Here is a 15363-nt window from a genome sequence, read left to right on the forward strand (position 1 = left end):
AAATCTTTTGTAACATTATAAATGTCTTGACTGAATTTTATAGTAGTTTAGTAGTTTAATGCTGTTGTTTCCTTGTGCCAGATGACTGAAAAAAATTTATTTGGCAAATATAATTTCTCAAAGTTTAGCTTAGCTTCACTTCAGCTGAACTACATCAAGTAGTTTCCCCAACTTTCACACAATTTTACAAAAATTCTGAAGATTAACTGGAGATGTTTTAGTTAAGTACTGAGTTCTGGATGATCGAACACAATTATAATGAACAATGTAGACACAATGTGAATAAGAGATTAATTGTGCTGTGCAGAGAGATACAGCATCATTTTCCAGACAAAAACACAAATAACTACACAGTGGTTGTTGAGGACTGTGTGAGGGCATGCTGTTGCTAAAGACACAGTGTGTGACTCACATCCTTTTTTTCTAGACAGACAGGTACGCATGAATGAAATGAATCCCCTTAAGCTGAAGCCAGTTGATTTAGAAACAGTTAATGACGTTAAACAAAAGTCCGGGCCTCTACTTTGTCTCATCCCTCTCCGTCTGGAAGATTTTCCTCCAAGCTACAAGACAAACACTCAACCTCCTGAAAAGAGCAAGGTTAAGGATTCAGGAATGCACGGGTAGTTTAGATAATGAAACCAGGTCTTTAAGCAGGAAAAGTTAACCCTTCGGTTTAAACTAAAATAGAAATAAAACTTTTCGATCTAAAGCAGAATTAGCTTGTTTTTTTAATAGTTGGCGAGAAGCAGCTAGCATTAGTCAACACGCATGTTTAACTAAAGGATGACAGAGTTTAATCAAAAGTCTTGCTAATAGGTGACAAGTTGCGTTGTTAATGTTAACACTCATTATAACATTCTAAATTGATTAACAGAACATTACTGAGTGCACATTCACATTATGACACATATCTTGAAACTTTAAACATAGAAAGTGAATGTGAGTGAGAGGAGACAGCTCACTAGTGGATAAGATTAATGGGAGAAATTATAATGCTTTCTATGACTTTGAAAATGTGTTCCGCCTTTTGGTTTATTCTAGAACGTGTTTGAGCATTAACTTTCCAGGCTGATTTGAGCTAAAGACGCGACAGATATCAAGCCATTGTTTTCTTTTTGCTACTTTGGGACAATATGTATTGTAAAAAAAACAATATACAAACTAAACACACCACACAGCAGGCAATAAAAGATCCCACAGAGAGAAACACGCATTCAACATATGAAATGTCCAACACTGACGGCCATGATGCAAGCCCGGGAGATACTAGCTACCTGCATAAGAAAAAAAAAAAACACATGACAAGTTCAATTGCATGAATAATGTCCAGGTCAGCTGTGCACAAATGAGATAAGATAAGAGTGGACTGGACATCTTGATGTCCTTGAACACAAGATCCTGGGTTGAGTTCTGAACTATTTGACATCCTGCTGTTGTGAACATCTGAGCCTCTATCCATTTTTAGTACGAAAACATGCCAATACTGAAGAGTGTTATCAGCAAAGTCAATGTCAGCTAAATACTGCGCCTGTTTCCAATGTCCGCAGTGTGTAGGTGATAGTGTTTAACCAGCTCTTAATGTTGGTGCATTTGTATGCCATTACTTGACTAGTAACGTATTGCTGCCTATTGTACACATGACATTTATAACACAGTGTATTCTGTCACCTGTTTGTATCTTATTTTGCTATAAATGCAAATATTTGTTACACTTTATTTTAATGTGTCCTCGTTACAGTGTAATTATATAGTTATGCACTGAGCAATACCAATTAACAATGTCTACTTACAGTAAGATTAAGATTAGGGTTTGCTTTAACATGCAAGCAACAGTTCATTATTGACTGTCATTACAGTCATTTTTATTACATTAGCTGTCACCCATTTAATCTACCAAAATTATGCATCTTTGTCATGTGACTGCATATATGCAAGCACATGCATGCAATGTTAATTACAGAAAAATAATCATGACTATAATAAACGTGAGAAAAAAAAGTTGTAATACATTCATATATCCTCTTGTATGGTTTTTAGAAATATGAATATGAAGCAAAGTAGGCCTAAGAATGGGATTGCCTTTTTTTTAACTCTGGAATGTCTTGTATGCAGTGTTTCCAATACTCCTCCTTATGGTCTCCACCATTTCTTGCACTACACAATCACAGGATGTTGTTCTCATTAATAAAGGTTTTTGCCAATATGCTGAGTTTGGTTCCAAAAATACAATACTAAGCAAAACAAACAAAGCAGAAAAAAAAAACTTTGAAAATGTGAAAAGCTGTTGTCACTGAAACTCAAACATCCTCTCTCTATTATATACAGAATCCAAACACAGTTCAATACATCTCTTCTCAGCTCTCAAGGTTCAAGAGTGCCTGGCATACTAACTAAAAAGAGTGAGGCTCCTATGACATCAGAGCGTGGACGATTATCCTTCCTCTCCGGTTCCTCTTAACAGGGCTTTCTGGCAGGGACCAAGAGAACCCTTCGTTTAAATCCAAAAGCATGTGCTCCTGTTTGGGCCCCAGTGTTGAAAGATTCCCCATTGTTCTCTGGGAACACGCTGGAGGGGAAGTGTTTGCATTTCTTCAAGTTATTAGCTCCTCTCTAGCTTATGGCATGTGCTGCCTCATTCTTAAGATGGAAAAGGCACCATATGAATGCAATGTGTGACCATATAAGCCCTCAAAAAGACAAATATATGAGTGGAATTACTTTAAAATCTTCAGCTTCAGAAGAAAGTGTGCACAAAGAATCAGTTCTATAATGCAGTGGTTTTCAAACCCTGGTGTACGACCATTGGATGGGCCGCCAGGATCATTTAAGGAAACTATGCGTGTGCGACTAAATTCAAGATTTAGAGTAGATGGAAGCGGGAACTGGCAAACTTAACTTCAAGAAGTAAATAAATATAAACAACAAAACCGTTTTTATAGCGTTTAATCATAGACTGTTCTGTTGACTTTTGGAAAGCCGTGGAAAATCAGAGATGTTTTCGTTAAGTACTGAGTTCTGGATGATCGCGAACACTCCAATTATAATGAACAATGTGTAGACACAATGTGAATAAGAGATTAATTGTGCTGTGCAGAGAGATACAGCATCATTTTCCAGAGTTTTCAGGATTGTGTGATAAATGGAAAGCCCAAGAACAGCATTTTTTAAAAACAGAAATCTTTTGCGACATTGTAAATGCATTAACTGTCATTTTAATCAGTGCAATGCAAACTTCTGAATGTTACTCTATGTCTACAATAAATATTCTTCTCGTGTCAGAGTATATGGTCAAGCACTCAAAGCAAACACACAGGAGACCACATCAATGGAGAAAACATTGCCATAAAAAATACAGAATGGAAAAACAGCAAATCTGCCTCCTTGAGGAATATGATAGATAATACGTATTTTTCTCAGCCGCATCAATGCTATTGTTGAGCAATCCTCTTGGAGTGAATTAAGCCGAGCTCAACTCAGTTAGGAAAGAACAGGCGCTGTGGGTGGAAGGGTGTGTCTGGTAGTGTGTAACCTACATCACTTTTAACTTCCTTCACGGAAATCTATATGTGGCAGAGTCCTCAGCAGGCAAACACTGTGGTTTTAATGGACCATGTTGTAAGCAAACCAAAAGAATGTATGCAAACTAAGCAAATCTAAAAACGACAATGTGATTTCGATGGCAACTGGCATGACAGAGCATAACCCAAGTAAAATGTAGCATTTTGCAGCAGTTGCAGTTGCAATTAAAAAAAAAAGTGCACTGCTCTGCTCTGCATTAAATAAAGTCATTACTCAGGATCTGCGAGCCAAGGTTTCCATTACTGCTTTCAAGTCTGCTTAACTGAGCCAGCAAACTTCCTTCTTTCTGCCGCTAACTGTAATTGCTTCACCTGAGCCTTCACGCACAAACTGGGGCGAGATATTGTAAAGTTCAATCAGGTCACCCATCAATGTGCGTACGAGCAAAGGTAAGAAAATCTCATTAAAAAGATTCATTAAGCCGTATTGATTTTCAATCAGCGGCCACGGTGAAGACATCAAACAGTAGAATGCATCACATCCCGTCTAAAGGAGGTAATATGATGTCTGTGGGGAACTGGGGCATCTTAAAGGCTTTTGAGCAAAGCACACAATGACTTGAGTGAAATCACATGCATCTTGAATGAGGGGGTGAATTAGAAAGTGCGTTTGGGGCCTAAATGATACCGATATGGGGTAGTGGGCAAATCTGATCAGTGACAGAGATATGCAACCTCAGATTACAGTAGTTAAATAATAACAAATAATAATACACATCCTCACAAATCTTAAACTATAAATAGGGTCATTATGCATAACTAGCATAATGCATATTATTAATACAAATGGCCATAATGTCTTAGATTTCTAAGACAGCTGAATCCTGGTTCTTTAAAAGAAACAACAGGTGTTCAGAGAGTAGAGTAAAATTAAAAATATCTTTAGCTGTTCCAGCTTATTTTACTGTTAAGTGATTTTTAAGCCACCCCTACAGAACCACTGCTACAAAACTGAACCAAAAACTGTGACACAGTATATGGGATTTTTCCTGTACGTTCAGGATAATATATGCACATGATTTAAGATCCCTGAAAGTCTCATCAACTTTTAACATGAATATAAATCCTCCTGCGCAACTAAAGCGTAAACATAGTCACCACAGTAGAAAGAAGACTATGGTCCCAAGCCATACAAGGAATTTAGAGCTGCCACTGGGACTCTACACATCCAATAGCCACACTCAGAACCAACCATGCTTCTTTCCATCTCACCACAGCAGGCATACGTATAAAAATAATTAGGGGTTAGGCAGAGTTCTCTTTTAACTCAACCTACTCTGGGATAATCATATACAGATGCCATGGAGCCCTTTCCCCTTAAAAGAATGCATGGGATCTGCTGCAGTGTTTGATAAGATCTTGTGTACTTGAGGACAGTGACAAATAAACATGTCAGCAATTATGAGAAATTACATATATAGAAAGCATAGGTAATGCTGGATGGATTACAAACTGTAGCTCATAACGTAATCAGTTACATTCAGGTAATATTATCAAAGACTTTTTAATTACTTTTAGATTAGGTTTTTAACCTAACTTGTATTACATTGCTTTAAACAAGATATTTGTGTACCCTTTGCTACTAAAATACAAAGAGTATTGTAATCAATCAATAAAAAAAATCTGTAAGCTAATTACATTTATGATAAAATATATTGTAATCAAACTACAAAGTCCATAATTTTGGAGTAATAGGGGCTCAAAATGTACATCATTTCCTGCATGTTGCATCCTGCAAGTCTTCTCATTTGAAAATGTTATTGTACGTTTTTTTTAAGAAAAACATTACTAAATGCTGTACCACTGCACGAGAATTTCAGCTTTCTTACTTTATTTTATACACCACCTAGACACTTTTGACTTCAAGCAGAAGCTAGTTGTCCCGTTATCTACTAGAAACTACTGTCCCTCGCCCGCAACGAATATTTTCTATTTTCTAAATCTTCGTACACTATTTTGATATATTACATTAAAAGCTAAAACCGTGATTTTAAGACAAACACCCCCAAATAAACAGCATTAATGGTGTAACAGCGTGAAACAGACTCCGCACTAACAGATTATGACTAGAGTCCAGTGAGCCTCTGGACAGGTTGACGAGCGGAGATTCATTTACCTGCGGGGTCTCCATGAAAACACTTTGTCTGAACTTTCCGCGGCGGATCTCCATCTCCAGCGCGGAGCCCCGAGCGATAGTCGCCCTCGCGGTCTGATTTCGACAAAACATTCGCGGCTTTTAAGTTGACCCCTCACTCCCGAGAAACGCTGCTTATTCTCACAGACCCGAGAGCAAGCCGCGGCGAGGTTTGGAGACGCTCCACGTTGCAGCAGATCACTGTCACAGTCGCGTTCACGTAAATCACGCGACCTCTCTCCCGCCGGGGTCCGTTACAAAACTACACCAGCAAAACGGATGATAGCAAACGGTACACTGCTGTGCTGCTCTCGCTATAACCTCGCATCAACAAAGCGTTTGATTGAATTCCCAGAGCAGATGAGAGCTTTACTTTCCGAGATGATGAGCCAGGTAAAACAGCGTCCTCTGTTGGCGGATGAGCCGTATATCAACAAAAACGTAACCTGTAACTTTATACGTTGAACTGTTCCCGAAAGAGTGGGGATATTTAACAGGTAACATTTCTCGCGTTGCTACGTAGATACTTTGATGCGACAAAATGGCGCAGTCGCGACAAACGTTTCAAGTTAAAAAAAAAGTTAGCCTATATGCTAAATTGGCGGCTGGATTAAACACAGTTTGGTGACTTTGTTTGCCAGAGCTGTAAAAATTACTAGGAAATTATACGTTATTAAAGTCAGAATTTTTCTCTAATAAGTTAGCATAATTAACCCAAAACATACTTGAGTGAAGGCGGGCCTGAAGGGATTGCCCATTTGGTAAAAATGTGCTATTGCCGGACTGGGCAGTTTGTTAAAATCCTCAGAATTGAAGCTTCAGTGCAGCTTTAAAGGGTACCTATTTTGTGAAAACAACCAGCATGTAATAGTGAAAATCCACCCATTCATTTATTTATAAAAGTAATAATTCAGTAGCCGTCTCTCCAAACGAGCTGTTTCAGATTCTCCCTATGTTTACGTCACAGAGTGGAAGCCCTGCACACTGTGACGCTCTCTGCCCGACAGCCCTGAGTGCGAGGAGCTGCCGTTACGGTTCTCTTGCTGTAGATGCAGACGTCTCCTCATGAAAGAGATTCTTGGCACTCTGTAATGTTAATTGAAAAAGCTGTTATTTTCATATTGCTTATGAAAGCAATGTGAAGTTGATCGCTGTAATTAGTAGAGCTTACAATTTAAGTAATGATGCAGTTATTTTTTATCGTGCCAGGCTCCTGTCTGTGTAATTTATAAAATGCATTTTATGCACAATACAATCAGACGACTCACTTTTAAACTGAGTGTGTTTTCTGTAAAGATTTCGGACTTTTACTGATAGTGCAGTGTTTATTTGCAAAAGCAAGCAAGGCAATTTGAAGAGGTTCTAAAAACTGATCTGTAAGGTATTTTGAGTTGAAACTTAAAATAAACACTCTGGGGACATCAGGGACTTATTTTACATATTGTGAAAAGGGGCATAATATGTCCCCTTTAAACTTTCAGGTCAAGCTTTTGTCTTTAATAACTTTAGGGTACTCTTCTAATTCTTTTATTCATCTTCTTTGCTGCAAGATGCATTATTATAGGGTACTAAAAGATAGATAAGATTTATATGAATTTGCAGAAGAAGAGTGACAAAATCACACCAAATACTGCCACCTGGTGTTTAATATTAAAGATACATGTATATAAACTAAACAACATGTAATGTAGTAGCCTATTATGTTATGGTTTGTTATCAAATATATTGCTAATGTGATCATTTTACATTTTCATCTTGTGTCCATATGGTTTAACAAATAATACAAGACGGTTAAAAAAATCAGTATGAAGTTTTATTATTATCTTTACTTTTTAAGTGATGTTTACGACAGAGAAAACAAGCATGATAGATCATCAGGCTGAAAATTGAAAATAATAAAAAAAAGATGGAAGGAAGATAAAGGCAGAGAAAGAGATTTTAATAGAAAATACATACAAATGATGGAGCAGATGTTGATCGTTACATATGTGTCTTTAACTGTGTTTACATTCACAATTTTAAAGATGTTATCTTTTAATTCAGAGAGTATTGTTCTCACCTCACACCATGTGCTCCCAATCTTTAATATAGTGTAGGACGTAGCCCCATGGAGGTGATAAAACCTCCAAAGAACATTTTTGCGTAACAGACCAAGTTGACACATGGTTGACACAAGAATGCCTTTGAAAAACATAACCATACATGGCTTTGCTTTCATTAACCATTCAGAGTATTATTTTTGTCTTTTATATTTAGCTTGAAGGCAAAAGTGAGAAAACTTTTCTGATTTCTTCATGAGCAATCACAAACAGGTGTGGCATGACATAGTGAGGCTTTTTCTGCTTGCATCTGGTTGGCTGGTCGCTCATTGATATCATTGGGCAGTGAGTGACTATATACAGTTGTGGGTGAGACAGTATGTGCTCACCATCCAGAATGACATATTGAAATAATTCCCCTTTTGGCATTTGGCTGAGTTTGCCTATTGCAGTTTGAGTCTAAAGCAGAACTGATTAATAGAATGCATGTAGGTAGTCACTGTGATTTTGCCAAGTAAGACATTTTTGTTGACCCTGGATTAACATTACTGTCCAAAAATATAAACTTATCCCAATCCCTATCCCTAAACTTAACCCTACCCAAAATGTTTTCCTAAAATCAGTGGGAAATGATAGCTGATTAACAAGGGTGTAAAAACACCTAACCCTTATCATAATCCAAAAACAGAAAAATTATGCCTAAAAAATCTGGTTGGTTGTTTGGAATGTTGCTGTGTGAGGGTGTGTTCATATGTTCTTGTTGGTTTGCATGCATTTCTTTTTTTTTTTTGATGTATTGGATTGGACATTTATTGTGAACTGTGTAAGTGTGACGTTTGTGTTTTTTTAAACTTTCATTTTGTTACAATTGCAACCATGTGTGTGTATCACAGGCAAAGGTAAAGGGTGTTTTGGTGCGTAGGCTGATAGTGCCTTTATGCCCTGCTTCCAAGCCGCGGTGCCTGTATCATGATCTCATGATGTCCTTGATGACTCAAGTTGCCATTGTTCCATGTTGTGAAGTGTGGAATTGAGATTTCAAGAGTTGTGTTACTCCTTGACTGTGTTTCCTTTTTTTTACTTTTGTAATAATAAATCCTAATTAAATCTATAATTTTTTTTAAAAATCTATGTCTCTTGCCAATTCCTTTGCGAAACAACCTATGTTGCCTAAAACTAAATTCATTTAATAAAGGTCCCTGGGCTAGACCCAGGGTGGAGTAGTCATGCTACATCTTTAAATGTCTAACGCGCTGCCACACAGGCAGCGAGTTTAAAGCATTAAAATGTTCTACTGCCTTGCCATTTTTTTTTAGGCTTCATTACTACAATCAGACTTCAGTCATTTGCATTAATGTATTGTGGTGCAACAATTAATCTGTGAGCCAATTTATTTATTTATTTTTTATTTTGTTATTTAAATTATCTTAAAATGTATGTATTTATGCTTTATTTCAACCTTTGGTAAATATTTCTACTTATAACGTTGCCACATATGGATGCAAACTTAGTGTAGGGTTCTAATTAAAAATAAATTAAAATGAAGTTTCAGTTTTTTGTCAACATTTCTCAATTTTGTTTAGTTTAACTTACTAAAATAAATGACTAAAAACCATATTATTTTACCTTAAACCTTAAGCCTAAATAAATTATTTGTAGATCAAGACACCAGGAAATTATTCATGTAAAATGTTTAGCAAAGTTTCCAGGTAGCAGTAGTTCAGCAAATATAAGGAAGCATGATATAATCCTTACTCATAAGGATATTACTATCAGGATATTACTTAGTTACGATTAAGGTTTATTTTTTTAACATACACTTTACAGGTATCCACTGTTATTCCGAAACCAGCCAATGGTTATATAACCATCTACCACAAGAATGGCATTCCTGACAGTAAACAAGATAAGCTTGTCTAATCATATTATTTCAAAGAAAGAAACAGGAGCTCCAGGAAGACTGTCGGTTCATCCCCCTCTTTTGAGCATTTTTGAGCTTATTATTTGTTGTGAGTTAACATTGTAAAAAGAACAACAGCAGAGGTGTGAAAAGATTAGATGGTGGATTGTTTAATTGTCACATTTATTTCAAATTGCTGAGAAAACTTTTCACAGTTGAACAAAAGGTTAAGTCACTTCAAGAAAACAAAACAGGAAGTGATTGCTTTATTCAGAATATGCGTCTATATAAAAGTTGTCTATATGTGTCTGTATAAATAATATTATAAATTAAAAGTTAATATTAGGCAACCAGAAGGACTATATAAATAAATAATCTTTATACTGTAATTATCACATTCTGGTTTAAGAGGCAGACACAGGATAAATTCAAAAGGGTGAATCTTTAATAAGAAATTAAACACAGGAATCGGCAATCAGCCATAGTATCAAACATAGGAAGCAACTTCAACACAAAAGATAATGAATGGTGATGATGTCTCCAGACTGCCTGTTGGAGATGGACATAAGCTGAGTCCCACACCCTCTCACTATCTCAGAACCAGTAGTCTACCACTACCACAGAGGTGGCAGAAAACCTAGGACACATTGGAATGGGGTTAATCCAGTGGTGCTCTGATGGAGGGAGTTCTAGGAGTATTCTGTCCAGGATAGAAACTGGCTCCAATCACTCTGGTGTTGATGGCAGTAGGCCCGAAGATACTGACCAATCTCCTGGATCTTACGTTCAGTCTGGCAATTCGTTTGCAGACGATAGCCAGAAGACAAAGTGACAATGACGCCTAGGAGGTGGAAGAAGCATTTTCATATCCTTGAGATAAATTGAGTTCCTTGATCTGACACAATGTCCTTGGGGAGCCCGAAATGTCTGAAGATGTGGTGAAATAAGGCCTCTGCTATCTCCATGGCAGTAGGTATTCTTCGTAGGGGAATGAGTTTGCATGGCTTGGAGAAGCGATCGACTACCACTAGGATGGTGGTGTAACCAGAGAGGTTGGTGGCGAAATCCACGCCGATATGGGACCATGGAATAGGTAAGGGTAATAGCTTTCCTTCGGGAAAACGGCGTGGAGTGGTTGTGATGGCACAGACTGAAAATCCCTTGACATACTGGCCGACATCCCGGGCCATGTTGGGCCACCAGTAGTCGGTTCTGGATGAGTGAGAGGGTTTGGTAGCTACCTGGGTGCCCGGGTCCCAGAGAGGTGTGAACTGAGTCTAAGTGGAGCAGGTTCAGTTTGAATGGCTTCTCGTATATGATCGTCAAGGGACCAATGAATGGGAGCGAGGAAAACGGAGGCTGGTAAGACGAGTTTGCCTACGGTGCTGTAGGCCAGGCCACCCCCGCCCCGCACTACATAGCTATCCTGCAGGTCCACCAAGCCAAAGCACTCAAAAAGCTGCACATAAGTAGTTCTTAGCTCTACGAGAAACAAAGGTCAAGGTGTGGTCCCTTGGTCAGGTGATGTCCACTATGGTGGTACAGGAGCGTCATCTCTGGCTGAACCTGGTGCAGATGAGTGATGCTGACAAAGTTTGCTTTCTTAATGCACTCATCTCCCAGGCTAGCCTCTTCGGTGACACGGTTGAAAACATTTCCTTGCAGTTCTCAGCAGTACAGACACAGATGAGGATGCCCCCTGGGGCTCCTACACCTGCTCTGTCCAAGGAAGCACCAAAAGAGATAGCCCCTCAACAAGGACTTTAAGCCAGCACCAGGAGAGAAGCACAGCCCACTGCCTGGAGATGAAGGAGATTGTTCTTCAGTCAACACCAAGAACTGTGCCCCCAACCTTGGGCCGAGGGCTTTCTCCACCGCTTCTGCCCATCTGTACCCATCCCTTCAATAAAAGAGCAATTTTCCACATCTCTGGGATCATCTTACATGCTGAGTGCAGTTTGTGAGCAATGCAATCCTCACATTCACTCTTGGGGCATGATAATGCAAGGTCTATGAATTGGCCCAAGGAAGGCGTCCAATGGTTAAATACATTTAAATCTTTTAAAGGGTCATTTAGATTTCAAAGGGAACAGAAGGTAATTTACATGGAATGACCCTGGGGGAGGGCACACCCATTGCAGTAAGTAAAATATCTCTGAAATCTTTATTACGTTTAAGTTTACTTTCTTTATAAATGAGACCATTGTCCCAGTCACACTGAGACATTTCAAGTGATACCAGTCATGACTGTTAGTTCACTTACATTGGAATTTTCATCTGCACCTCCATTCTGTGGTGTGTATTGTCTGTTTCTCAGGAGATCAACGTATCTATCCTAACAGTATCTATCCTTACAATATCAACCACAGTGGGATCAGGAGGAATAGGTGCGGTTAAGTGATGTTTTATAACATATACAATTATCCACTGGTATTCAGAAACCTGCCATTAGGAGGGATGCTCCAATACTCGTTTTTTGCTTCTGATAACGATTCCGATACCTGAGATTCAGTATTGGCCGAAACCAAGTACCAAGTAGTGATACTAGAGTAAAATTTAAAAAAGAGCTGTATTACCCAAACATATGCATCCCATATGTTCTGTATACTGCCATGTTCTGTACAGATAAAATTTGTAGCTTTAAAGTGGGAATTTTTAAACATTGATCTCGAGAGACAACCACTTAGTGCCATTCTCACCTGAAGCCTGGTTTAAGCCTGGTTTATACTCAACACATCTGCAAGTTCACTTGGGTGCGCGCACCAAATATGACGTCAACGCGGTATTGGCGGTAGTTCTCTTGGGTGAACGTGACCTCATTTTGTGAGGTGGTGTGCACAACATTTTTTGTGACTCGAGTAAACGGCTCCTCTTCCGAAAATGGACGAATTCTAGACGACCTGATTTATATGAAACGGAGATATGTAAAGTTTACACTCCATTAGTCCCCAATTAATGACATTGTAATGATTAATAGAATTATTTAAAAAAAAATTTTTTGCTTAATTTAGCATTATTAATTTAATACATATTATATAGCCCATTTTGCTTTTTTTTATTTTTTTTGTGGTGTGGGTAAGGTAGATAAAAACAAATATTGTGTGTGCTCCAAATGAACCTACAACCAAATAAGATTTTAAATAAATTCATTCTTATTTTCAACTCACACATACACACACTGCACAGCCATGGTACGAAAGCGTCGCCTAGACATTTATTCCATATCGACGTTGAATATCGGATCGACGCATCCCTAGTAGTTCATGTTATATAACCTTTTACAACAAGAATGGCATTCCTGACAGTAAACAAGATAGGCTCGTCTAATCACATTATTTCAAAGAAAGACATGAGCTCCAGGAAGACTGTCAGTCCATCACACTCGTTTGAGAATTTCTGAGCTTTTTTATTAACCTCATGGTCTTTTTTTATACACTTTTACTGTTTTTTTTCTGCTTAAAATAGAATCGGTCAAGTTTAATTTCATGTTGTAATAACACATTTAGAAACCATATTCACTTTCTTTTATTCACTTCATGTAAATGTAAAGTAAATCAGTAGAGACTTAATTGAAGGGTATCAATATGCATATTGGAGGACAAGGATACTTTGAATTTGTAGAAACACACTGGCATAGGGTTGACATTAAACTGCCAGTTTTAATTATATGGTATATTTGTCTGTTGCGTCAATCAACTTGAAATGAAGTGATTAGATGGTGCATTAATCACATTAGATTGTTTATTTAATCACATTTAGTTGAAATTAACGAGAAAACCTTCCCTGACTGAAGAAAAGGGCAGGTCACTATAGCATTCAAGCCAACAAACTGAACTGTTGTATTAAAGGTAAAATCTGCATTAAAGGTAAAATCAACATACACACACATATATATGGACGTCATATCCAAAACTAATATTTATATTTCTGTGTTAATTATTGTAAAATATTAAATGAATAATTTTGTTCATTAGTAATTCTGAATTTTGTGTTCAAATGCAAACACATTGTGACGTTAAAATTAATCCATAGTCATCTTGATTCTTGTAAAATATTGAAAATATAGTTCATTTAAAATTTAAAATTTTGTCATTCATTCTCATCTCTGAGTCTGTGTGATTTTTGTGGAACATGAAAGAGGATCTTTCTGTCCTTAAAGGCAAAAACAAAAGAAAGGTATATGGCATCTGCAATCAGTATTAATAGTTATTAAAAGGTCATTGGACAAAGGACAATGATGCATTATATATTTTTGCTGATAAATGACTTTAAAATATTTTTCCTTTTCATATAAACAGACTTCCTACATAGAACAAAAAGCATTGCGTATAAGGAAATAAACCTTCCTGGAAAGGCTTGTATAGATTGTTCTAAAAATAGATATATATAAAACGATTATAAATAACTCAGGAAATCATGTTGTCCTTAGTCCTAAGTGTTTCTTAATAGTCCAGTCATGACTAATATGAAACATAACGTCAGTTTCTGATGTCTGCCTGGGTTATTTTTTGGTGCATTTCAAAAAAACATTGTAGTTAGAAGAAGTGAACACAACAAACAGAAAGACACATCCATAATATTAGGCATTTATGCCGTGCTTTGCAATATATCGATGAGCCGTTTTAATATACTAATGTTTAAAACAGACAATCATTAGATCAATATTGAAGATGAAGAACAAATAAGTAAGACAATTTGTTTCTTATTCATCACATTCCTTTTTCAATGCAGCCTTTTCATGGAATTCTAAAAGGGAATAATTCCACACAGTGCATACATTTCTTGACATCAATCCAACATGTCAAATGAAGAATACATATATAAAATACAGGTTTTTAATTATAGGATAACCATGTTTTTCATATTTTAGTTATATAACATGACAACCCGCAGCTGACATAACAAAATGTATTTCAGACCCTTGCCGTTACTGGCATGTGGCAAGCTGAAAAATGCTTGAAAAAGGTCTTGAAAACACCCTTTGTCTGGTATCACAGGTATAAAATCTAGGCCAGTGGAGGGTTTTTATTGCTCAATGCTGTCTGAGATCATTAGATGACATTGTCTGATGATTGTCTTTTTTGTTCATGAAAAGAAAATTTGCAGCCCAATTCATTAGCATACAGTGATAACGTCTTTCAAGGAAATCCTTTCCAAATGCATCTGCCATTAATCCAGCACCAGTATATTCAAAGAATCTGTGTCTCTATCAGTCTGTAGGTATGAACAGGAGCTAAGTAGGGGAAAAACCAGTTTACATTACAGATAGGGAGCTTCAAAACCCAAGATAAGAATGCGGAAACATCGGTGATGTGTCAGGTGATAACGATCCGCATAGCAGACTTTTAAGTGTCATCAGGTATCTTTAAAAACTTGGAAACTAGATTGTGAAGCTGATGACAGATGCAGCATACTGCATATTACATAACTGTTTACATAATTACAGCATACAGCAACAATGCCCATGAGCATCATTACAGTGACAGCAGAATATTAGCCTATATAATATGACTGTCTAATTTTATGCTTATTTTTCAGCCAAAGGTTGTTTACAATCCTGGAAATCTGTGATAATGGTTCATAAGTGTTTGTCTTTTAATGGTGTTTTTTTTAAGCACACAGGTACAGCTGAGCTATAGTTAGCTAGTAGGCTAGCCAATGTACTCTTTATATTGCTAAGGAAAAAGGAAATACATTTTTTTATAAAAG

General features: G+C 37.2%; 1 protein-coding gene across 2 annotated transcripts in view; it reads right to left on the reverse strand.

Moving 5' to 3' along the window:
* rtkna (rhotekin a) overlaps positions 1-6073 on the reverse strand; it is a 52076-nt gene extending 46003 nt beyond the window's left edge. Inside the window, exon 1 of one of the 2 annotated variants that reach the window (XM_043238846.1) lies at positions 5698-6066. In XM_043238846.1, coding sequence (XP_043094781.1) covers positions 5698-5808 — 111 coding nt within the window. In that variant the 5' untranslated portion in view covers positions 5809-6066. Of the gene's footprint in view, positions 1-5697 lie in introns of both variants that reach the window. The other variant, XM_043238849.1, reaches the window with a different exon arrangement.
* Positions 6074-15363: the final 9290 nt, after the last annotated feature.

This window comes from Puntigrus tetrazona, chromosome 5, assembly GCF_018831695.1.
Source record: "Puntigrus tetrazona isolate hp1 chromosome 5, ASM1883169v1, whole genome shotgun sequence".
Classification (NCBI taxonomy): domain Eukaryota; kingdom Metazoa; phylum Chordata; class Actinopteri; order Cypriniformes; family Cyprinidae; genus Puntigrus; species Puntigrus tetrazona.